This window comes from Podarcis filfolensis, assembly GCF_964270895.1.
Source record: "Podarcis filfolensis genome assembly, chromosome: 3".
Classification (NCBI taxonomy): Eukaryota; Metazoa; Chordata; class Lepidosauria; order Squamata; family Lacertidae; genus Podarcis; species Podarcis filfolensis.
Genome location: NC_139606.1, coordinates 4,580,680 through 4,604,400, shown reverse-complemented (window position 1 = coordinate 4,604,400; position 23,721 = coordinate 4,580,680). Strand labels below are relative to the sequence as shown.

General features: G+C 43.1%; 1 protein-coding gene across 2 annotated transcripts in view; it reads left to right on the top strand.

Annotated features, from left to right (window-relative positions):
• Window positions 1-23,721, top strand: part of PKHD1 (PKHD1 ciliary IPT domain containing fibrocystin/polyductin) — a 238,340-nt gene that overhangs the window by 195,206 nt on the left and 19,413 nt on the right. For both annotated transcript variants that reach the window (XM_083606347.1, XM_083606348.1), the window contains one exon: window positions 15,377-16,388. In XM_083606347.1, the coding sequence (XP_083462473.1) occupies window positions 15,377-16,388 (1,012 nt within the window). The remainder of the gene's footprint in view (window positions 1-15,376; window positions 16,389-23,721) is intronic.

Below are 23,721 nucleotides of genomic sequence, written 5' to 3'. Positions count from 1 at the left end.
TGGTGCCCAGGACCCAGTGTGAGATGCAAGTGTTGTTTTTTTTTTTAAATACATATTTATTAAAGTTTTAAAAAACAAAGAATTCATCATTTCAAAAAGTATCATTTCCATACATAAAGCTCAAGAAAAACAACAATATATGACAGAAAAAGGAAAAAAAAATAAAAGAAGAAAAATAAAAGCACAGAAAAAAGAAAAACACTCTTTCTTAAATTTATAAAGTTCCATGCCCCTCTGTCTTGACCTCCTCACACCCCCCTTTTTTGTGTTCCATTTTACTCCAATCAGATTCAGCAAATTCAAAACCTTGTTTCAACCATACTTAATGTTATATTCTAATTATTATGTCCCCATTTTCCATTTTTTTTAATCCATGCCTCATCTTATAAAATATGACATAATATTGTTCTATTCATAACCCCTTATCCTTTTTTTTTTCTTAGATTCTTCTTTTCACACACCTTTGGCCAAGGTCACACAAACCCTGTTAATTTTACTTCCCACATCCTATTGACACTCAAAGATTTTACAGTATTTTTGTAGATAGTCCTTAAACTTTTTCCAGTCCTGTTCCATCGATTCTTCTCCCTGGTCACGGATTCTGCCAGTCATTTCAGCCATCTCCATGTAGTCTATCACTTGCGTCTGCCATTCCTCCACGGTGGGTAGATCCTGTATCTTCCAATATTTAGCTAAAAGTATTCTTGCTGCTGTTGTTGCATACATAAAGAATGTTCTATCTTTCTTTGGCACCCATTGGCCAACTATGCCCAAGAGAAAGGCCTCTGGTTTCTTGGGGAAGGTACTTTTAAGTACTTTCTTAAGTTCATTATATATCATTTCCCAGTAAGCCTTAACTCTTGGGCAAGTCCACCAGAGGTGAAAGAATGTTCCCTCAGCTTCTTTACATTTCCAACATTTATTGTCAGGCAGGTGATAGATTTTAGCAAGCTTGACTGGGGTCATGTACCACCTGTAAATCATTTTCTTAATGTTCTCCTTTAAGGCAATACATGCCGTAAATTTCATACCGGTGGTCCACAACTGCTCCCAATCAGCAAACATAATATTATGACCTAGATCCTGCGCCCATTTAATCATTGCTGATTTGACCGTTTCATCCTGCGTGTTCCATTTCAACAGCAAGTTATACATCTTTGACAAAATCTTAGTTTTTGATTCTAACAGTTCTGTTTCCAATTTCGATTTATCCACCTGGAAGCCAATTTTTCTATCCAAATTATAGGCCTCTCTTATTTGATAGTAATGAAGCCAATCTCGCACTTTGTCTTTTAATTTTTCAAAACTCTGCAGTTTCAATCTGTCACCTTCTTGTTCCAAAATTTCCCAATATTTTGGCCATTTAGCCTCCATATTGAGCTTTTTCTGAGCCTTAGCTTCCATAGGTGACAACCACCTTGGGGTTTTACTTTCCAGCAAGTCTTTATATCTTATCCAGACATTAAACAAAGATTTTCTGACAATATGGTTTTTGAATGCCTTATGAGCTTTAACCTTGTCGTACCAAAGATATGCATGCCACCCAAAAACATTATTAAAACCTTCCAAATCCAAAATGTCTGTATTTTCAAGAAGCAGCCAGTCTTTCAGCCAGAGATGCAAGTGTTGTTGAGCCACTTGGGAGCAATGACCAAAGGGTTAGTAAATTAAATGCATGTGAAAATGGCCAATTGCCAAGAAAATCCAACACAGTCACATTAGACTTCAAAAGAAGAAATGTCCCCCCAATGAGGAGATTGATAAAAAAGAAGTTGAAAGGCAACGTCAGGAGGGTGAAATCACTCCAAAACACTTGGCAGTTGTTTAAAAACACAACATTAGAAGCTCAACTGGAGTGGATACCACAGATCAGGAAAGGCATCGTGAGGGCGAAGAAGATGCCAACATGGTTAATGAGGAGAGACACAGATGCTATTAGAGGCAAGATGTCTTCTTTTTGGACTAGATGACTCTCGGAATTCCTTCCAACCCTATGATTCTATAGTCTTGTGTGAATGAAGAGAACAAAAAGGAGCACAAACTTTGGCCAAAAAAAAGTACAAGCCAACAGGAGGGGATGCTTAAAAGGAATTTGAGAAACGCATTGCTATAAACCTGAAGACCGAAAATGAGAAGTTATTTAAATATATTAGTAACAGGAAGCCATCTAGAGAGGCAGATGGGCCCCGAGGGAGTCAAAGGAGTGCTAAAGAAGGATATGGAGATTGTGGAGAAGTTGCATGAATCATCTGCATCTGTCTTCACAGTGGATGATATAGGGCATATCATGGCGCCTGAACTACCTTTGAAGGAAATGAGTCTCAGGAACTAAGGCAGATACTGGTAATGGGATATGAAGTTCTAGGTCTAATAGGCAAAATAAAAACTGACAAACATCCAGGTCCACATGACATCTATCTACCTGAGACTTCTCAAATCAGCCTCTGTACCTGAGGACTGGAAAGTAGCCAATACAGTGGTACCTCGGGTTACATACGCTTCAGGTTACATACGCTTCGGGTTACAGACTCCGCTAACCCAGAAATAGTGCTTCAGGTTAAGAACTTTGCTTCAGGATGAGAACAGAAATCGTGCTCCAGCAGCGCAGAGGCAGCAGGAGGCCCCATTAGCTAAAGTGGTGCTTCAGGTTAAGAACAGTTTCAGGTGAAGTACAGACCTCCAGAACGAATTAAGTACTTAACCTGAGGTACCACTGTATAACACTAGTTGTTACAAAGAGACCCAGGGGATTCTGAAAATTACAGGCTGGTTAGCTTGGCATCTGTGGTGGAAAAACGTGTGGAAAGTAGTAGTAGTAGTAGTAATAATAATAATAATAATAATAATAATAATAATAATAATAATAATAATTTTTTATACCGGCCTATACCCGAAGATCTTATTGTTAAAGATAAAATAACCAAGCATATAGAAGAACAAGACTTACTGAAGCAGAACCAGCATGGCTTCTGCAAGGTCAAGTCTTGTCTCACGAACCTATTAGAGTTCTTTTAGCATGTCAACAAGCATAGGGATAGAGGTGATCCAGCTGGCAAAACATACTTAGATTTTCAAAAAGGTTTTGACAAATATCTCACTCAAGACTCTTGAGTAAGCTTAGTAGTCAAGAAATAAGATGAGAGGTCCTATTGTGGATCATGAATTGGTTAGGTTGTAGGAAATCAAGAGTAAGAATAAACGGACAGTTCTCTGAATGGAGAGATGTAGAAAGTGGAGGCCCTCCCCCCCCCCCAAGGATCAGTACTGGGACCTGTGCTTTTTAACTTGTTCATAAACAACCTAGAATTAGGAGTGAGCAGTGAGGTAGGTTTGCTGATGATATTAAATTGTTCATGGTCGTTAAAACAAAGAGAGGGTGAAGAGAAGAAGAGAGAAGCCAAGTTACAGGGAACCAGGCAGAAGGTCTTCTCAGTAGTGGCACCTGCCCTGTGGAACGCCCTCCCACCAGATGTCAAAGAGAACAACAGACTTTTAATAATAATAATAATAATAATAATAATAATAATAATAATAATAATAATATCTTTATTGTCATTGCCCCCTCTCAGGGACAACGAAATTACTTGACTGCTCCATAAAAACACTAATTAAAACAATACAGTATAGTACAGCAAGGAAGATTAGATGACTTTCAAAGTCCAGGCTTCCCATTCAGGGCCAAGATCGCTCTGGAGAAGAAGCTGTTCTTAAGATGGCTCGTTCTTGTCTTCATCGTCCTGTATCTCCGTCCCGACGGCAGGAGCTCGAAGAGACAGTGACCAGGATGCGATGGATCTTTTACTATGTCCAGTGCCTTCCTATGGCACCTTGTGGCATAAATCTGCTCTAAGGTGGAGAGTGGGCAGCCAACAATGCTCTCTGCTGCCTTAACAACTCTACACAACCCCATCCTGTCCTGGGTAGTACAGCTTCCGTACCACACACATAAGCCATAAGTGAGCACGCTCTCAATGGCACAGTGATAGAAGGCAAGCAGCAGTTTCTGCGGAAGATGGTTTTTCCTTAGAATTCTCAAAAAGTACAGTCTCTGCTGCGCCTTCTTCACAAGCCCCCTTGTGTTGACACTCCAGGACAGATCCTCTTGTAATTCAATGCCCAAAAATCTGAACGTTGTTACCCTCTCCACACAGACCCCATCAATCAAAAGTGGCTGGATATTGCTCTTCTGTCTCCTGAAGTCCACCACAAGCTCCTTTGTCTTCCTTGTATTTATGAGCAAGTTGTTAGCTCTGCACCACTCTGTCAGCCGCTCCACCTCATCTCTATAGTCCGTTTCACCCTCCCTTTCAGGGATGAGCCCAATCACGGTTGTGTCATCTGCAAATTTGACAACCCTATTACTAGGGTGAGATTTTAGATGAAATCTGAAGGTAGCCCTGTTTAGGGAAGGTTTTAATGTTTGATGCATTACTTTATTTTAATATTGTGTTGGAAGCCGCCCAGAGTGGGTGGGGTGGGGTATAAATAATAATAATAATGATTATTATTATTATTAGAGCTACGAAAGGATCTCTCCAACTGAGTGACTTGGCAGTAAAATGGCAATGCAATGCAACATAAACAAGTTGCAACAATGAAACCCTTAATTCCACGCATATATTCATGGGGTCTGAAGTGATGATGATGGACCAGGAAGAAGACTTTGAGGTCATGGTATATAGCTCAATGAAGTTGTTGACCCAATGTGCTGCAGCTGTGAAAAAGGCATATTCCATGCTAGGGATCATTAGGAACGAAATTGAAAATATGGTTGTTGTTGGCATCTGTCTGTTTTGAGAGACAATGGAGTTTGTTACCTCCCTGGAGCGGAAGCCTGGGCAGTGTGTAAGCCTGGAGGTCCTGGGCTGATGGTCCTGGGCTGCCCGGATGACAGGACCCTTCTCTCAGCCTCGCTGATGTGGTCCAAATGAAAGCAGTGCAATATGTTTGGCACCAGCTTGGCTGCAGGAGTTGCCAGAAGGAGGCATATAAGGCGCCATCCAACTGTTTAGGAACTCCACCCTGGATCTGCGCAGGGTTTATTCCTTAGCCCTTTCTTCTTCTGAAGATTTCCTGCAAGGCAGCAGATTTTAGGATCAGAGTTGCCCTTCTCCTAGATGAGCCACCTTCCCAGGTGGACAAGCCCCATCTGCCCCTCACTTCCATCTACAACATGTGCAGAAACCACCTTCTTGACCATTGGACTCACCATAAACTACGTCTGCTCAATCCACTGGAGCCTCTTTTCACATGCAGAGGAAGTCCCTAACTCACTGAGGGTTTGAGACCCATTGGCTGCCCTCACCCAGTTTAACCAGCTGGTTGAAGCCATTCCCTGGTGTGGCCACTGTCAACTTCTAGGAGCCAGAGGTGAGAGCTAAGTGCAGGGAGGTGACCAAAGGTGGTCAAACTACCCCAGAAGGAGCATGATGTGCCGCCCACCAGAGGCACTGCCCATCCTCTAACACCCCACACACCCAAATTGAAAATAAAACCACTGATATCACAATGCTGTTATACAACTCTATGATGCAGCTGTATTTAGAATGCCATGCATAATTTTGGTCACCTCATTCAAAAAGGATATTGCTGAGTTGCAAAAGGTCCAGAAAAGGGCAGTGCTGGAAGATTCAGGACCGATGCTTCCTTTCTGCAGCACATTGTTAAACTATGGAACTTGATCCCACAGGAGGCAAGTGATGACCATCAACCTGGATGGGTGTTGCTTGAGAAATGTCACTGGTAGAATAATACATTGCACCTTGATCCCGAACTGGAAAATTAAAAGTAATGATTTATTATATTTAGAATTTAGTCAATTCTCTAAGAACACTACATGCACAAATTGGTGTTCAGTTCAGGATGTTTCCACAGAATACTCTCTAGACACGTAGATTGGGAATATTGGTTTTGGACCATCCCTAATGAACAGTTTACATTTCAATGAGTTTTGTGGGAAGTCTACAGTATACATGCCTGAGTTCTTATTCATGAGGCCCAAAACTGTTTTAACTGGGAAATGATCATAAATGACATAATGGAATGTTTCTATTTTGGAATAATCATTTGATTTCCAGACTTTGTTTTTGCAAAAGAACAGGATAATTTATTAGTGATGGGACAACACCCCTTGGCTCATCTCAAAATGCAAGCTTGTTTTGTTTTGGGTTTGGTTTTTTTATAGCTTTCCTTGCATATGTTTTGAACCAAAAGTGTGCTTTCTCTCTCCATGTATTCCCAGGCCATGCTTGTGAAAAATGCATGAAGTGCACACACCCTCCCCTGACAGACCCTTTGTGGCCTTTCCTTAACTGGAAATGACGCTGCTGAGCAAGGCTTGGCCCAAGGCATTTTGCCGCCTGAGGCAAAGAACAAGATGGCAGACATATGCCAACGCAGACAATGGGGCACAAGAGAGCAGCAAACTAAGGGACAGAGGACAGGCTGTGTGGCGCTCATACCTCTGCCCAGAAGCACCTTCCCAGAGTTCATAGTTCCTTGGCATCAGCTTTCTAAATTGGTTGTCTCACTACCTAATTTTTCTGCCAGTAGTCTTGGAGCCATAGCTCCTTCTGCTTCCCAATTCAATTTGGGAGGCAAATAAAACTATGAATCCTTTGCTCCCCAGGAAGAAATGATGCCCCTGAACTTGCTCAACAGCTCCTTCTCTTGTATCTAGCAAGCCTTCCTCATCACCAGTTCCTTTCCCCCAGCCTTCTCAAAGGTAAAGGTAACCATTAGGTCCAGTCATGACCAACTCTGGGGTTGCTCGCTCATCTCGCTCTATAGGCCGAGGGAGCCGGCGTTTGTCTGCAGACAGATTCCGGGTCATGTGGCCAGCAGGACTAAGCCGCTTCTGGCGAACCAGAGCAGTGCACGGAAATGCCGTTTACCTTCCCGCCAGAGCGTTACCTATTTATCTACTTGCACTTTGACGTGCTTTTGAACTGCTAGGTTGGTAGGAGCAGGGACCGAGCAATGGGAGCTCACCCCGTCATGGGGATTCGAACTGCCGACCTTCTGATCGGCAAGTCCTAGGCTCTGTGGTTTAACCCACAGCGCCACCCGCGTCCCTTCTCAAAGGTAGCTTTTTCTTTTTTCTTTTTTCTTGCTTGGGAGGTGGTTAGGGGGATGAGTCAAGTTTGAGCCAGGACTCAAACTGAAATAGGCCTGACCTGAAATAAGGCAAGATTTTTCAAACCTGGGAGTTTTATTTTTGAAACCGCTCAGCTGCAAATTTACCCCTTTTGGAATGTGGCAATGGAAAATGGAGAGTAGAAGGATGAAGAACCAAAGACCCTTCCTAATTTGTAACTAGATGAAGCAAAATACTTTGACAACAATAGTCTTAGCAAGTTTATTTTACTAATTCCCCCACCCCCTCGCTTGTCAAAGAACATACTCCCCCCCCCATAATAAGTCCTTTCCTCTTCCATTTCTCTTGCAAATCAGGAGAAGTCACTTGTGGTGGGTACACACTCCTGCTAACTGTTATGATGTTTGCTGTCAATTTCATTTATTTATGCAACTGCTGTGGAAGAGCCCCAGGCGGAGAAGCAGCCATGAAAGATTTCAGAGTCCTGGTGTGGGGTCATGAAAGGGAAAGAAAGGGAACGACGTCGGGGCGGGGGAGTCCACTGGTTATGAGAAAGGAACTGACACAGGAAATGGTCACATATGGCACAGATTTATTGTGTCCGGGACTTCCCATTCAAATCCCATTATATCCACAGCTCAGAGCGGCGCTTGGCACAACCCACATTTGTTTTTAGATCTGGCATCCAATGAAATCAGAGCTTCATTCTGAAAAAGAAAAGAGGAAAGGAAAAATGTGATGTGTTTATCGTGCCATGGCAGGAAAGCCAAGGCTTGGTATTGTGTTTGAAAAGAATGCTGTTTTGCTTTCTCTTGTATAGGGTCAATAGTCAGAAAGGACCGGAGGCAGTTGTGTGTTTGCATGTAGAAATAGGCCTGTGGGCTCCTACGTTCAGCTAATACAGAAACAACCTGAGAGGAAATAGCCCCTTAAAAGCATATAGTGCAGAAAAGATAAAGACTGCTGTTTTCACTTCAAGAGGCGGAGAGCTGTGTTATTTGCTGTGAAATCAGCAAGGACCAGTTGTGTTGAGGCAAGTGTTTTCAATAGGGCTGCGGGTTTAACAAAATGATTGTGATATTATGTAAGTGCTTTAATTTGTGAAACACAGAGAGCAACTACTTGCGGTATAGGTTTATTCAAACTAAGTGGTGTACATATTCAGCTCATATCTCTGCCTTCCAGTAAATTGTGCCACATTCATCCCACATATTCTGCTGCAGCTTGGTATGTTCTCCCATAAACCCATATTTGTGGTACCCTCTCTCAGACCCCACCCATTATTCATCTTGTCACGTCACACCTCTCGGTTCCCTGGCTGACATTTTAGTGCTGGTCCACAGAGCACACGTGGATGGCTGCAGGGCTGGAAGTAACAGACTAGAACACCATAAGAAAATCTCCAGGCAGCTTTCTTGGTCTCGCCCATACACAAATGCCACTGATATCATTGTAGAAAGGATCCATTTTATTTATCCCTCCTATCTTTTTGTGTGTGAATACAATACCCTGATCCTCCTTTATTTATTTTAAAGTGGACAATCAACAGGTATTGATAACTACAGTGCTTTATTATAAGCCATCCTATCCCCCCCCCCCGACCTTTCCAGATGAGTTGCAACATTTATCACCCAGATACAGTGGTACCTCTGCTTATGAACTCAATTCGTTCTGGAGGTCCGTTCTTAACCTGAAACCATTCTTAACCTGAGGTACCACTTTAGCTAATGGGGCCTCCCGCTGCCACCGCACCACCAGCGTGTGATTTCTGTTCTCATCCTGAGTTAAAGTTCTTAACCCGAGGTACTACTTACAGGTTAGCAGAGTCTGTAACCTGAAGTGTTTGTAACCTGAGGTACCTACCTTTAAATCCCTTTCCATTGCCTTCTGCTTCCATTGCCTTTTGATAGCCAACAGCTTTCATTCCAAATATTGGCATATCTCTCCTCCTGTAACAGATTCTAACTAGTTATTTGTGGCAATTGGTTTTGTGTTTCTAGGGTGCCTATAAGAACGGTACGTAAAACAAAAAAATAAGACTCAGGCCCTACAATTTGTATAAGACAACACACACCAGGGAAGGAAAGCGGCAGGGAAAGGTAGATACAGTCATACCTTGGTTCTCGAACTCCTTGTGACTTGAATGCTTTGGCTCCCAAACGGCATAAACCCAGAAGTGAGTGTTCTGGTTTGCAAGTATTTTTTGGAAGCTGAACATCTGACGCAGCTTCCGATTGAGTGCAGGAAGTTCCTGCAGCCAGTTGGAAGCCGCGCCTTGGTTTTTGAATGTTTTGGAAGTCGAACGGACTTCCAGAATGGATTCCGTTCGAGAACAAAGGTATGACTGTATGTGGGATCACTTAAATGCCAGTGCAAAGGCAAGTTTCCCTCCTCCTGTTTACATGTACCGTCAGAAGGAGCCCAACAATTGCCAGGTGGTGAGACGTTCCATCAGCAGAAAACAATGAGGGAGAAAAGGTGCAGTTGGGAAATGGAGGGTATAATGTTGGTTCCAAATAGGGGAGTATAAAGCTGGGCAGGGGCTGTAGCTCAGTGGTAGAGCTCTGCGTGCAGAAGGCTCCAGGTTCAATCCCTGGCATTTCCTGTGCCCCAAACGCTGGAGGGCCAATTCTAGTCCATTTAGAGAGGATAGAATGAAATGGACCAATGGTCTGACCCAATATAATTCAACTTCCAAAGGTTCTTATACACACGTCACTTGCAGGCTAAGCAAAGCAATTGCTGCTGTTGAAATAAGACCAGCCAGAAAGCAAAAGGAAGTGGAAAGAAAATTCCAAGAGTGGAGACTTTCATCCCATAATCCAGAGGTCTTCAACCTTTTTCAGTCCACGGCTCCCTTGACCAACTACATCCTTTCTGCGGCACCCCATGGGACTCAGGAACCCAGGTGGGTCACCCCTTGGCTGCAGAGCTGGCAGCCGCTCACCCTTTTTTGAACACCCTTGTGGAGTGTTCCCTCAGCCTCCCCTCCCCTCTCCTTGGGAGTCCTTTGGGCAGCCGCTGCTGCTGCCCCTGGTCCCTGAGCTGCCCACCACCCCAAAGAGAGGTGCCTCCTCACGCTGCCCCACAGAGGGAAGAGGATACCCCCAGCCTTAGTGGCCCAACGGAGACTGGCCAGTGGTGAACTTGAGGCAGCACCAAGCACTCAGCTCCCAGGCAGGCCTTGCACACAGCAAGCACAAGAAAGGCCAGAGCAGTGCCTGTCTGCCTGCCCAGCCTCCCACTAGTCTGTCCATTCCCAACAGCAAGGGCTGGTGGACTGGCTGGCTGGGCTCCCTTGTCCACTTGCTTGCTTACTCTGAGGCCATCCCCTGGCCAGCCCCAGAGGCACCGTTAACCTGGGGAGCTTGTAGCCAGGGCTGCTGCAACAAACAGCTGTGCAAGCCTTGGGGAGGCAGAGACGCAAGAGGGCATCCGAGGAGGGAGGAAAGGAAAGAGGGACAGAGGCCAGAATTGCCCGTCGCACCCCTGACCATCATTCAAGGCACCCCAGGGTGCCACAGCACACTGGTTGAAAACCACTACCATAATTGCTACATTCACCCCATGTTAACAAACAAGCCACAGACAGTGAGAGCTTTTCTTTCTCTCAGCAAATAAGAGGTTTCTGCCAAGACTGAGTACTCCTTCCCATCTCTGCCTTCTTGGCCTAGTGGAGGGGCTCCAGTCCCACTTTTGGGACTAGGAGGAATGTGTGCTTCTGGACACGGATCCTTCTCCTCAGGCTCCTCAGGCACATTGGTTTGCATGCAGATTTAGTCTGGATGTATTGAAAAAACAACTTGGATTTGCATCCGTATACGCCCATTTATCTGCTTTATGAAAATTTAGAAATAATTGCTATAATTTGAACAGACTTTAAATTCACTGTTGTGAGGAAGGTTGTGACTAGGTATTAAACTGAGGTACTGAAATACTGAGGTCTGGATTAAATATTGCATGCAAACCCATCTCACATCATTCCAGTGACCACCCGCTCACTTCAATCACCTTCAGGAGGGAAAGGCAGGAGGGTTTGGCCAGGTTGAATCTTTCAACTTTGAAATTCCCAAAATGAGGAGTGCTAAAAAATTGTAACATGACTTGGGAATTCAAGAGATATTTGGGTTAAATTACTATAATTTAGTTTTGCTTGTAGGTAGAATGTGTGTAAAACTGCATAGAAATAATTAAAAATGATTGTCTAGTACTTGTTGTTGTTAAGCATTACCTGACATTTTCAGAAGGTAAAATTAATAGTTCTTTGGTTTTCTGAAAGCAGTTTACAGTATGTCCTTCTTCAACAAACGTACACTTATCAAGCTAAATGTTGTCCAATCACAAAAATAATAGCGGATTTGAATTCCTCACACCCGAAACCGTATTTGTAAGATCGATTACTGAAGAAATGTGCAAAAATTAAGTTTCACCCCCTAAAATGACATGACCCAGCGACTAGGGTGGGGGGATTCTTAACCTTTCTCCTTCAAGATGCTTCTTTACTCCATATATATATATATATATATATATATATATATATATATATATATCCCACACAGCATTTGCTTCTCACAGAAGCTCATACAGCAAGTTCTCACAAGGTAGTTTGTGAGATGGCGGGAAACTTAACATGTAAGTTCTCTCAGTTGTCCACTGAATTATTTGTCTTCCTTACTTCTGGAGGAGTATGGTTTATGGAGTATAGTTTGCCCAGGGCCACTAGGCTACAGTGAGTAAATAGTGTGCCATTAATTATGTCCCCACTTTTAGCTTTTAACATGGTAGCTGCATTTATATTAGCATTAGAAATAAGTGACTAGCAAACCTAGGCAGATGGAAACAACATTGCTTGGCATTTATTTTATTTTGATAAAATACATATTAGAGAAACTTGATGACACCTCTTTGTTTTAGTCAAATGCTCCCGAATTTTCCCTTACAAGTATGCAATGTGAAATCTATCATAAACTGGGGAAGAAATTAGTAGAAAGAAATGGTGATGCTAACCTAAAGGGGGAAATCATTAATGTTGATGTATTTCATTCAATTTTAAATGTAGAACTTTTGAGGGCATTGGTGAGGGAGCTGAGTAAAAAACCGAAAGTCTCTGTGCCTTTAAGTAAAACATCAATTTTTTAAAAAAACCCCACAAAAAAACCTTCCCTTTTGGTCCATTTTCTAAATAAAGGATACGAGTTGTGTGGGGTGTTTTTTTTTCTTAAGCAAAGAGGACCCCAACGGCATATTTTTCTTTTCAAATGTGAAATGAGGTGGAAAATCCTCATTTCACGACAGGAAGGACAAATATTGACACAAAGTTAATATTTGTCAGAAACCCTGCAAGCAACCTGAGTGTTTGGAAAGAAGTAAATTAAATAAAATAACAAATTTGGTGTGGAGCTCTTTTTTAGAATTTGCGGGGGGGCAAAGAGAAAAATTAATGTGAAAAGGATTGTACGAAAAGAGAGCACACACAAACTTCCACTTTGCTGCCCTTGAATACCCAATAGGCTACTGTGTAACACATCCATGTGCACATCTGATGCCATTGATCGCACCATACATGGTGCTCAGTGTCGCGTGTTGGCGCATAAACACAACAGCCCCCCCCATTCTTTTTTTTTTAAAAAAAACCTCTTCCGCATATAATTAGTTTTATCTCATGCACTCGCCATCTTCTTGGCTTTTCTGACTTTTTGTGCCATCCATGCACACCCCAATCTGCGAACCCCAATTCTCTCCTCCCCTCACTTTTGCACACGAAATATATAACCCGCTTAACTTAATTTTAGCCATTTAGAAGGAAGGCTTCTGGAATTTATCACTGTTATTGTTCATCTCGAATGTAAATAGCACATGTCACCTCAATACTCAGTGGTCAATCAGTATTTATTAAGGCCTGTCCACTCTGGCCTTTTTCTCCAAGGAGAGCCGCAGGGCAGATTAGACGCTGCCCCTGACATGGTGTGTCACTTATCTATTTGTGTTGATTATGAGAGTCAGCTGTGAGCAGACCTCTCCCCCCTCCCCCCCCAGCCCCGCTTACAAGCACCCCTGCTTGGATTTTCATGAGGAAATAATCAGATTAGGCCTTCAGCGGCGAGTTCATACGGAGTTCTCTTTTCTCCAACGTGCTGCTAACTGAATAAACGTGTTTTGTGGTAAATTGTAAATGACATTATGATTACCAAGGCCAGCGTGGGTTTCATTTTAAAAGTGATCGAAATGGCTGGCTGCAGAAATTGTGACTGGCAGAGAAGGTGATTCTGAAAGGAGGGAGGGCGGAGGAAGAGGAAGGGACCAACCAGGACTCTAGCAACCTCTTTGCAGAAGAAGGAGCTTGCACAAATGCAAATCCTAGCAAATGGCAGAATAGGAGCAGGACCTCTTCAGCAAGAGAAATGCAAGAGGGATGATCAGTGGGAGGGGAACGGTTGACTCAGCTGTTTGCAAGGCATCAAATGAGGAAGGCTGCAGCAGTTCTGTAGCTAGTGAATCACTGAATCTTAGAGCTGGGAGGGACCCCTGAGGGTCATCTAGTCCAACCCCCTGCAATGTAGGAATCTCAATTAAAGCATCCATGACACATGGCCAGCCAGCCCCTGCTTGAAAACCTCCAAGGAAGGAGAGCCCACAACCTCCTGGGGGAGTAGGTTCCACTGTCAAACAGCTATTATTACCGTCAGAAAGTTGTTCCCGGCGTTTAGTCTGAATCTCATTTCTTGTAACTTGAAGCCATTGGTTCCGATCCTACCCTCCAGAGCAGGAGAAAAGAAGCTTGCTCCATCTTCCATGTGATAGCCCTTGAGATATTTGATGATGGCTATCATATCTCCTCTAAGTCTCCTCTTTTCCAGGCTAAACGCACTCAAACTCTCTCAACCATTCGTCATAAACCTTGGTTTCCAGACCCTCAATCATACCGATCGCCCTCTTCTGCACACGTTCCAGATTGTCAATAACATTCTTAAATTGTTGTGCCCAGAACTAGACACAGTGATTTGCATGTCCAGAAAGCCCCCTAGATTTTCAGCTTTCTTCCTTGGTCCTACCCTAATTATCCTATGTCCATTCCTGCGCTCTCTGTTGCATGTATGTGCAGGCACGCCCCCCCCCATGGCCAACGTTCTGGGGGCTGCATTTCAGTGGTTGGTACTAAAATAATAATAATCACAAACGGATGCAAAATATGAAGAACTCAGTTAAACACTGGAAAACTGAGAAACTGAGACATTGGCATATTCTCCTATCCCTACACAGTGGAAAGGTTAGGCCAATCTGCACGAGCCCCCAGACCACCCCACTGGTAGAAATAGGGCAGACCCCTATTAGAACTTAATCCATTTTTTAAAAGAGTTTTATCTCCTCCTTACCACCTCCACCATATAATGCTTTTTCTGGAAAATGTAGTTTGTTGCTTTAGTAATACAGTGGTACCTTGGGTTAAGAATTTAATTCGTTCCAGAGGTCCGTTCTTAACCTGAAACTGTTCTTAACCTGAGGTACCACTTTAGCTAATGGGGCCTCCTGCTGCTGCGCAATTTCTGTTCTCATACTGAAGCAAAGTTCTTAACCCGAGGTACTATTTCTGGGTTAGCGGAGTCTATAACCTGAAGCATCTGTAACCCGAGGTACCACTGAACTGAGAACATCAGATAAGCAATTGGTTGTAGGCCATTGTTCATCCTTAAAGGAATTATCACAAATTTGATTCTTTTTATAGCACCTTTTAAATATTTGGGGACTGCTATAATAACCTCCTCCTTCAGTGAATTTCTTTTCTGGAATAAGATAGCTCAGTTTTGTCCTCCAGATGAAATCTACTGAAAAACCATCTCTTTTTTGTTGCTCCAGTCAGAACCTTCAGTGATCTAATGCTTCACTGATACATCTGTAGAACCTAGATGGCTTCAGCTTTCTGCATTAGTGCCAACTTAGTCAGCAATCTTATGTCTAATCACATTAATGTAATGCAATTATGCATTTTATTACTTTGAAATGAATAAAGGATTCAATCTAAAAAGTGCATTTTCTTTTTTGAAAACAGCATCCAGTTTTACTCTTTAATTTTCCTTGTCATTTGGAGTAGGCACAAATTTTCCCCACCCTTACATCTGGTCTCCCAATCACACTTTCGATGAAAGCTAATAATGTAGCTGTACAATTGTTTACCTCTTCAGAGACTGTGTAAAGAGAAATGTCTGTCACATATTACAAGTCTTGTGACAAAATTACAAGTGTTGGCAAGTCTGTGTTGATGATGTATTATTTATTTAACAGGCATTTACAGAGAAGACAGAAAGTGCATCTACAAACCGTCATCAAATGTGTATTTCTGTAGAGAAACATACTATGCAGTGGTGATTTTAGAAAGTACAGATACAGATGCCAGTAACTGGAAGCCCTCTCCACCCGTGCTGGTGACCGACACCTTCATTGATACCTTCAGCGAAGCCACTTCATGGGGATCCTGTTGTGCCACAGAGGATTCATCAACATTTTACTCAATATTGCCATTGAGCAAGCTCTCAAAAATTTGTTTTAATGGTCCAGTGCCTTGGTCACTAAGACTCTACTTAAATAGTGGTCACAAGGCTACAAGGATTCTCTTAGCTATCTTTTACGATCAGCCACGAAGCTTCCGTGTTTTTGTTAAAGGGAACTATATGCCACCAGTTTTGTCATTTCCCAGACCTTCCTTGGCAAATGCTGTGTCGGGAACCAATTACTTCAGTTTTCACGAAAATCTTCTGTATGTTGCCATTCACTGGGATGAACCTATTGAAATACACACATATAATTCTCTTCATGTTGCTTTCACTATAGCAGAGGCTGAGGCAGCGGTGATTCAAAGACTGGCTATTTTTTTACAGATTGGGTGGGACCAAGTCAGAACAGTCCTCAACTCATCTGGAAGTGAGAGCACCTTAAATACCATAGCAGACAATGCTACAAAGAGGAAATACCAGTGCCCTCCTATGAAGTCATGTATGTTCATTCATCATAGAGCTAGCCAACAGAAAACCCAAACAGGTTCAGCAATCTTTGGGGGCTTGCTGCCACCCCATTCATCCACTGGTTTGAGAGTGGTGATCCTCAAAATAAGTGATCCATTACACTTCCGAAGGTCCAAGCTTGCCTCCTCATTTTCAGTTGACAGATTGACAAGTTTGGCCAATACTCTTATCGATGCCCAACAGACTGGTGAACTTCAGCATGCCCTCAAAATACCAGTTGATACCCTAGTGGTGATGGTTTCTGCCACCTCAGTTCCAGGAGAAGGAAGTTCTAGGTAAGTGGACTTCGCGTCAAATAGTAATGCTATAAATGCTAATGTAAAAGGCAGTTTTCATTGCCTGTCAATGTCATCAGTGGTGAGGGATGATCTGAAGGGCACCAGGTGGGGGGAGCCTCACAAGAGTGGCTGACACAGAAGCACTGAGACCAAAGGCTTACTCTCCTGTATCCTTCATTCACTGAAATTAGTGGCACAACAACCATCATTTTCAAATTATGGCCAAGATTGGTTTGAGTCAATGAGCCCAAACCACTCATCCAACTCTGGCTATGTTATCTGAACAGCCCTATGGAGGCACTTCTTGTTTATAAAAGCATATACAGCTTATCAAACTGTGTGTACAACAATTATAGCTACAATGGAAACAAAACTGCAAACCACTGGCAAATTGTAACACGCACACACACACACACACACACACACACACACACACATTGTCTGTATAAACTAGGTGGCATAGAAAAGTTTTCAGCAAATGTGTAAAAAGTAAAACTGAAGATGCTTGCTGAATCTTTTTATGAAGAACTTTTCACAAGACTAGACTGATTACCCTAAAGTTTTGATTTTGTGTTGACATCAGATAAACCTCACTAATTGGGGACAACAACAACAACAACTAATAATAATAATAATAATAATAATTTATTATTTATACCCCGCCCATCTGGCTGAGTTTCCCCAGCTACTCTGGGAGGCTCCCAATCAAATGTTAAAAACAGTACAGCGTTAAATATTAAAAACTTCCCTGAACAGGGCTGCCTTCAGATAAAAGATAGGATAGCTGCTTATTTCCTACACATCTGAAGGGAGGGTGTTCCACAGGGTGGGCGCCACCACCGAGAAGGCCCTCCTACAGCCACTCCTACAGATGATCTCAGTGATTGAACTGGGATCGCGTTCAAACACATGAACGAGAAATGGGGCCACACTGAGAAGTCCTGCCCCCGATGTCGCATGTGCTATGTTGGGGACATGACTGGGGGACAGTGCATGAGTAAAGTATTTGCAAAGGGCTTAGATGCTTCTCTCTCACCATGGCTGCCACTCCCAATTATACTTTTAATGAGGAAAAGGGATTTGAGAAATATGGCCATGTCAGAAATGAGAGAGTTTGCACAAGCCTTCCTGTACAGTAAGCCTCTGCTCCCTGACTCAGACCCGTTTCTGGCTTCACATTTGTCCAGCTGAAGTGCAATTATCACCTTTTCATAGACAAGGCACAAAGAGACTCTCAGGATCATTGATAGTTAAGTAAGCTGCTTACATAAAAATGGTTGATTACTTGGAATTTTACGTTGTGGTTGGACATATCTCAGGCATTGTGCAAATAAATACATCAAATTCTGACTTAGGTCACAATCCTGTGTATAAATCCTGTGTATACTTTCCTGAAAGTAAGTCCCCTTCAACACAGTAGGGATTTACTTCTCAGCAAACATGCATGTTGCTGGTTTATTATTGCCACTAAGCAATGCATCATCTTGTTACACTTTTGGCTGTCCATAGCTAATTTGGGTTAAATTACTTCATACCAGTGCACAAGAATTAAAGGGTTTGATTCCCACATTACTGATTCCCCCGTGGTACGCCATCACCCTGAAGCTGTGCTCTGCTTTTAATATCTACTGTCCATAGCAAACCTATCTAAAAGGCCTTTATAACTCAACACTGTCACTTTATGCCCAAGAGCAATGGAAATCCACTTATCTCACTAGGGTGAGACCTGTAAATACAAGACCCACAGAATGAAAATTAACATATTTCTCCCACTGTGGCGGCTGCCACAGCAGCATCAATGCTAGCAATAATTCTGAGCTAGCTATCTGATTCTATAGCAGCTGCTGGACTGACCAAGTCAGAAGATGGGCACAAAAGGAAGAGTCAGGAACGTGCAGGAGGTGTGGCAGCAGACCCTGAGAAATGTAGTGGGAGCAGTCCTTTGCAAGCCGGCTTTGCAGGAGGTCACACACTAGGATGCAGGCAGCTCAAACTGTTTTTGAGGGGGTGTGTGTTGTCTTTCCCATCTTGCCATGCACTGGACTACTAAAAACAACCTAAACTATTGAATCATATCAGAGATTAAGGGGCAGCATATCAGGGATTAAAGGCAAGCACATCATACATTCAAACAACCCTGATAAACAAAACACAGAGAAAACTGTGTGCACTTATTTTTGCTGACATTCTGCCTTCTACATGGCTGTTGTGAAGGCATAGAAAGAGGTACAAAATAGTGCTTGCCTCATAGACATCAAATTTTGGTTCCTTTAATCAAACTTATCTATCTTTGTTCTGCGAAGGGCCATGTTTTTCTGCAACACCCCCTAATTAATACAACTCCAAGGCTTCAACCAATATTAATCTGGCCTAATTATTGCATGTTTTAGGTACCGAAATTCTAGTAGAAAACAAAACAAGCAAACAAAAACCATTGTTCCCGCTTTCCAATGTTCTGCCCTGGAAAACAAACATGCCTAATCAAAGGCAACTCAGTCGAAGAAAATTTTAGTGCCACTGATTAGCAATGAGTTTCACTGGGAATTCTAGCAGTCTCTCTCTCTCTCTCTCTCTCTCTCTCTCTCTCTCTCACACACACACACACACACACACACACACACACGGCTAATAGAGCAGATTCCCACCTTTCCACAACAAACAAGAAAAAACCAACATTCTGGGTCAGGACATTGCCAGCATCAGCAATGGTAAGCACACACTTGAGGTAGACAATTCTGTCTACCTAGGTCACACCATAACCAGCAATTTCTCCATCAACGCTGAGCTGGGCAAGTGTATTGGCAAGGCAGCTGTGCAATGGCTCACGTCTCCAAAAGGTATGGGAGAATGTGATGCTAATGGCCACTACCAAGATGAAGGTCTACCAAGCTTGCGTGTTGAGCACACTGCTTTATGCAAATGAGTCACTGGCAACTTAGGCCTGCCAGGAGTGACACCTCAATGCCTTCCATATGCACTGTGTCAGGGAGATTTTGGGCATCATGTGGTAGGACAAAAGCATCTCCTGGAAAATATTCAAAATTCAGGCATGGCCAGGAGGTGTTGTGTTATGAGAACTTTGCAGGCATTTGTAAGACTGTTTCAGTGCACTGAAAATCCATTTCAAAAGTCACTACGTATTAACATCAACATAAATTAAGCCTATGAAAAGTGGGGTTTTGTCTTTGTTCACTACAACGAGTATCTGAGCTGACAGAAAATAACTACCTGGTAGAGAAGAATTAGGCCCCAGAATGCGGAAGTTTTTCCACCCCATTTTTGCCATTGCCCACTGTTTTAATAGAGTTTACAAACAAACAAATACCATAGCTCATCTGCAGGAAGCACAGCAGGTGAGGGGTTAAACGACTTTAGCTGTTGGGCAGGTTGGATTTTTTTTATACTCTCCTTTTAGCTGGAGGACCTTGTGCCCGCAGGCCATAGTCACATTATCAGCTAGAAATTGGATAACGACAGCACAGTGACAAATCCAGGTTGCTTGCAATAAGGTGTTAATCCCTTCGCTTTAATATCGAAGCAGCTTGTAATGATGTTTGGACATCACTCCAGTTTACTGACGACCCCACTGGGGTTTGCAATAGAACCGTACAAACCACCTAACAAGGTGTCAGGTGACTTCCGTCGCCAGAGCAACGGACATTGCAATCTAATCTTGCTTCCATCCCTTCCAGCTCCCAATAAGGCCCAGGTTATAGAAGTGGCCCATCGATGCTTGGTAACTGGAATCAATTAACGTTAATTCGTGCAATGCTATGATGTATTGTGATCACTTTCATTTCAGAGAAGGGGGAAAGAATTGCTATAATTCACCTAAAATGAGGTTGTCTATGGTGCTGAGGTATTAATTGGGTGTCCATATTAAATGGGAAAGGAGCACAGCAGTGAAGGGAAAGTGGATGAGTGACTCTCTTGGCTGCTATTGACCTATCAGAAGAAGACAGTGCCCTTTTCCTTTGCTTTTATCTATTACAGTTTTCCCTATTGCGTGTCAAGTTGATGTATTATAAAAAATTCATTTGGTGACCTTTCACCCCCTTTGCAGATTAAACAATTTCACCGGGATGGCATCATTAAGAGGGCTTTGCATTTAATGATGATTTCTCTAAAAGGCCACGGAGATTCGATTTTAAGCTAACAGATTTATTGCACTATTATAACATATCGTAAAAAACTCTACCACCTACGGTCTAGTTTTAGGATAGAAGCTGTTAAGAGTTTATATGGAGCTTAAAGTGGTATTACCTTGGGATATGCTGAAACAGCCCGTCCGCTGGGTCTGTCCTGCAACACAATGCTGTTTACGTTTCACACGATACTATTCCCCAGGTGCTAAACCTAAGAAGTGAAGAGGACTGCCTAGTTTCAGTCCTTAACCATTCACAGTTCAGGTAAGGAAAGGGCCGAATATTTATGGTTATAATTAATAATGTAAGCCTTGGTTTCATTAATCTGCACAATATATAGTGTGGTTGAAACGTGGTGCTTGGGGGCTGTAGAAAGGACCTGCTGGTTGCTATTGGCAACCATAGGGCACCCACTGAAATGTCAGAAAACCCTTGGGAGTCAGAGGTAGGGAAAGATATTTACTAGGGGAGCTGAGCCATTTGTGACACAGTATAGAAGCTCAGTAGCCTAGGGAAGATTTCTAAGCAAACAATGCAGATTTTGTTACCCACCAGACCTGCTGGGGCTGCTAAGAAGTCACAGGTCTTGGCCAATGGCAGGGCCTGGCTTTCTCACCAACTCCCTTTGCAAAGATACTTTTAAGCATGGCTGTTTCGCAAAGAGTTTAACACCTGCAGTACAGTAACTAAACTGAGAGGTGTCTTACTTTGCTGCAATTGCTCCTTTGCTGGGAGAAAAGTGCTCTTTTCACCTGTTCTGGTATTCTCCTCCTTTGCAAAGAAACAGTTGGCACTTCAAACACTGCATAACAGGTATCCTTTGTATCAACAGTAGGAAGTATAATCACCAAAAGCCCTTTTCCCCCAGCAGCCTGTTCTCTCAGTAACCAAACAAACGTGCACACAGCATTTTTAAAGCTAAAGAAAAACAGGAATGCAAAACCTCAGTACTTCTCTCAAACCTAGACACACACAGAGACCCTACAGTGCTCAAAATTGCGGTGCACACAAAAACCACCCACGATGTCTTCTCCCAGTCGTCCTCCGCTATTCATAAAACTAACTGCAAATGATTAAGCTCCTTTGTATTTTACCAACAGATCCGCACAGGTTTCTTCCGTTACACACATCCTATTTTGGCACAAGGGTCTGCTCTCCTGTGGATCTCAGTATGTTCAGCCGGTCTGCGTTTGCGATCTCCTGTTGCGTAACCTCTTTATAGTTTCCCCACAGGGCCTGCTCTTCCTGGGTGTTGTGAACTTCCCCATTTCTCCTTAAGGGAACTGACAAGCTAACCTGCTTACCTCCTGATATTGCTCAGCAGGAAAGCAGCAAGCCTGCATGTTCTTTTACCAATGCTACAGGGAGGAATGTTCAGGTTCCCATGAACCAAAACGCTGGGCAGAATGGCAATACATTCTGCCTTTGAAGGGAGCATTTTCTTTCCCCTTTGGCGCAACCAGTTATTTTAGACATTGACAATGTCCTGCAGGAAAGCAAGTTCTTTCCGCTATTTAGCAAGCAAGGTTTAACTTGGGAGCAAAATGTGTAGAAAAAGCATAAAAAGGTAAAGGTAAAGGACCCCTGACAGCTAAGTCCAGTTGCGGACAACTCTGGGGTTGCGGCGCTCATCTCACCTTACTGGCCAAGGGAGCCGACGTTTGTCCACACGGTTTTTCTGGGTCATGTGGCCAGCATGACTAAGCCGCTTCTGGCGAAACCAGAGCAGTGCACAGAAACGCTGTTTACCTTCCCGCCGGAGCAGTACCTATTTATCTACTTGCACTGGCGTGCTTTCGAACTGCTAGGTTAGCAGGAGCTGGGACTGAGCAATGGGAGCTCACCCTGTTGTGGGGATTCGAACCGCCGACCTTCCAATTGGCAAGCCTGAGGCTCAGTGGTTTAGACCACAGCGCCACCCAGGTCCCTAGAAAAAGCATACACACACGCATATACACAGTGGAACAGTCTCCCTCACGAGGTGGCCCCATTGGGGGTTTTTTAAGCAGAGTTTGGATGGCCATCTGTCATGGACACTTTAGTGAAGATTTCAGCATTAAAGACGGTTGGACTAGATGGTCCCTTCCAACTCTACGATTCTATGACATGGAAAAAGTAACAAAATTCTTAACAACAGCCGTCTTGCTAGACTTAGAGTTAAACTAACAGATTTATTACGGTACAAAGTTTTGCAGCCTGATGCCCATTTCAGAGGATGCATGAAGTTTGAGCTGTGCTAGGTTTGTGAATTCACCTCTGATGAAGCAACCATCCCCGTCTCAAATATATTTTTTGACTGCCTCAAAACCCAAAGCAAAGTTAGCAGGCTTTGGAGCCACTTTGAAAACTCAGGAGGGTTTCTAGAAATTGTTTTCTTGTTTGGGATATTAAGTCCAATTTTAGAACTTCCTCCAACCTTTTCATAAATGGAAACACAAAAAGCAGAGAGGCAGAGGAGTGGAGTTCTATGAGTGACACTTCCAATCAGGGATGGCTCTCCAAGAGAAAAACCAGTCAGTCTAGGTTTTAATAAGCTCTGTCCACAAGACTTGTTCTCTCTGGTGGGAGCAGCAGGCTTGAAAACTGTGAGCTTGTAACCTTTACTGAGGTCTGGCAGAACACATACTGTACATGTTGATCCTACCAGTTATGCCCAGTGAGGTCATTCTTTTACATTTATTGCTAGCACTGATAAGAATAGTTTTCCTGCTTAGGTAGAGTATATTGTGATGTTGTTGTTTAGTTGTTTAGTCATGTCCAACTCTTCGTGACCCCATGGACCAGAGCACGCCAGGCACTCCTGTCTTCCACTGCCTCCCGCAGTTTGGTTAAACTCATGCTGGTAGCTTCAAGAACAATTTCCCACCATCTTGTCCTCTGTCGTCCCCTTCTCCTTGTGCCCTCCATCTTTCCCAACATCAGGGTCTTTTCCTAGGTAAAGTATATAAGTCTAGTGAAAATATTCCCACTAATTTTCTGCAATCCACTTCTCAGTCCCTGTGCGTTATTTCAGATTAGCAGTATTAGAAAGCAACACAGACTATTAGCTTTGAAATCAGCCACTTTTCCTTTTCCTTCCTAGCATAGTTTGTGAAGGCAAAAGCTTTGCAAAGCCCAGAGTGCCTTTAGAATACAGAGAAACCTGTGAAAGAAATTGAGTTAAACCAAAGTGAATAGGCTCTCAA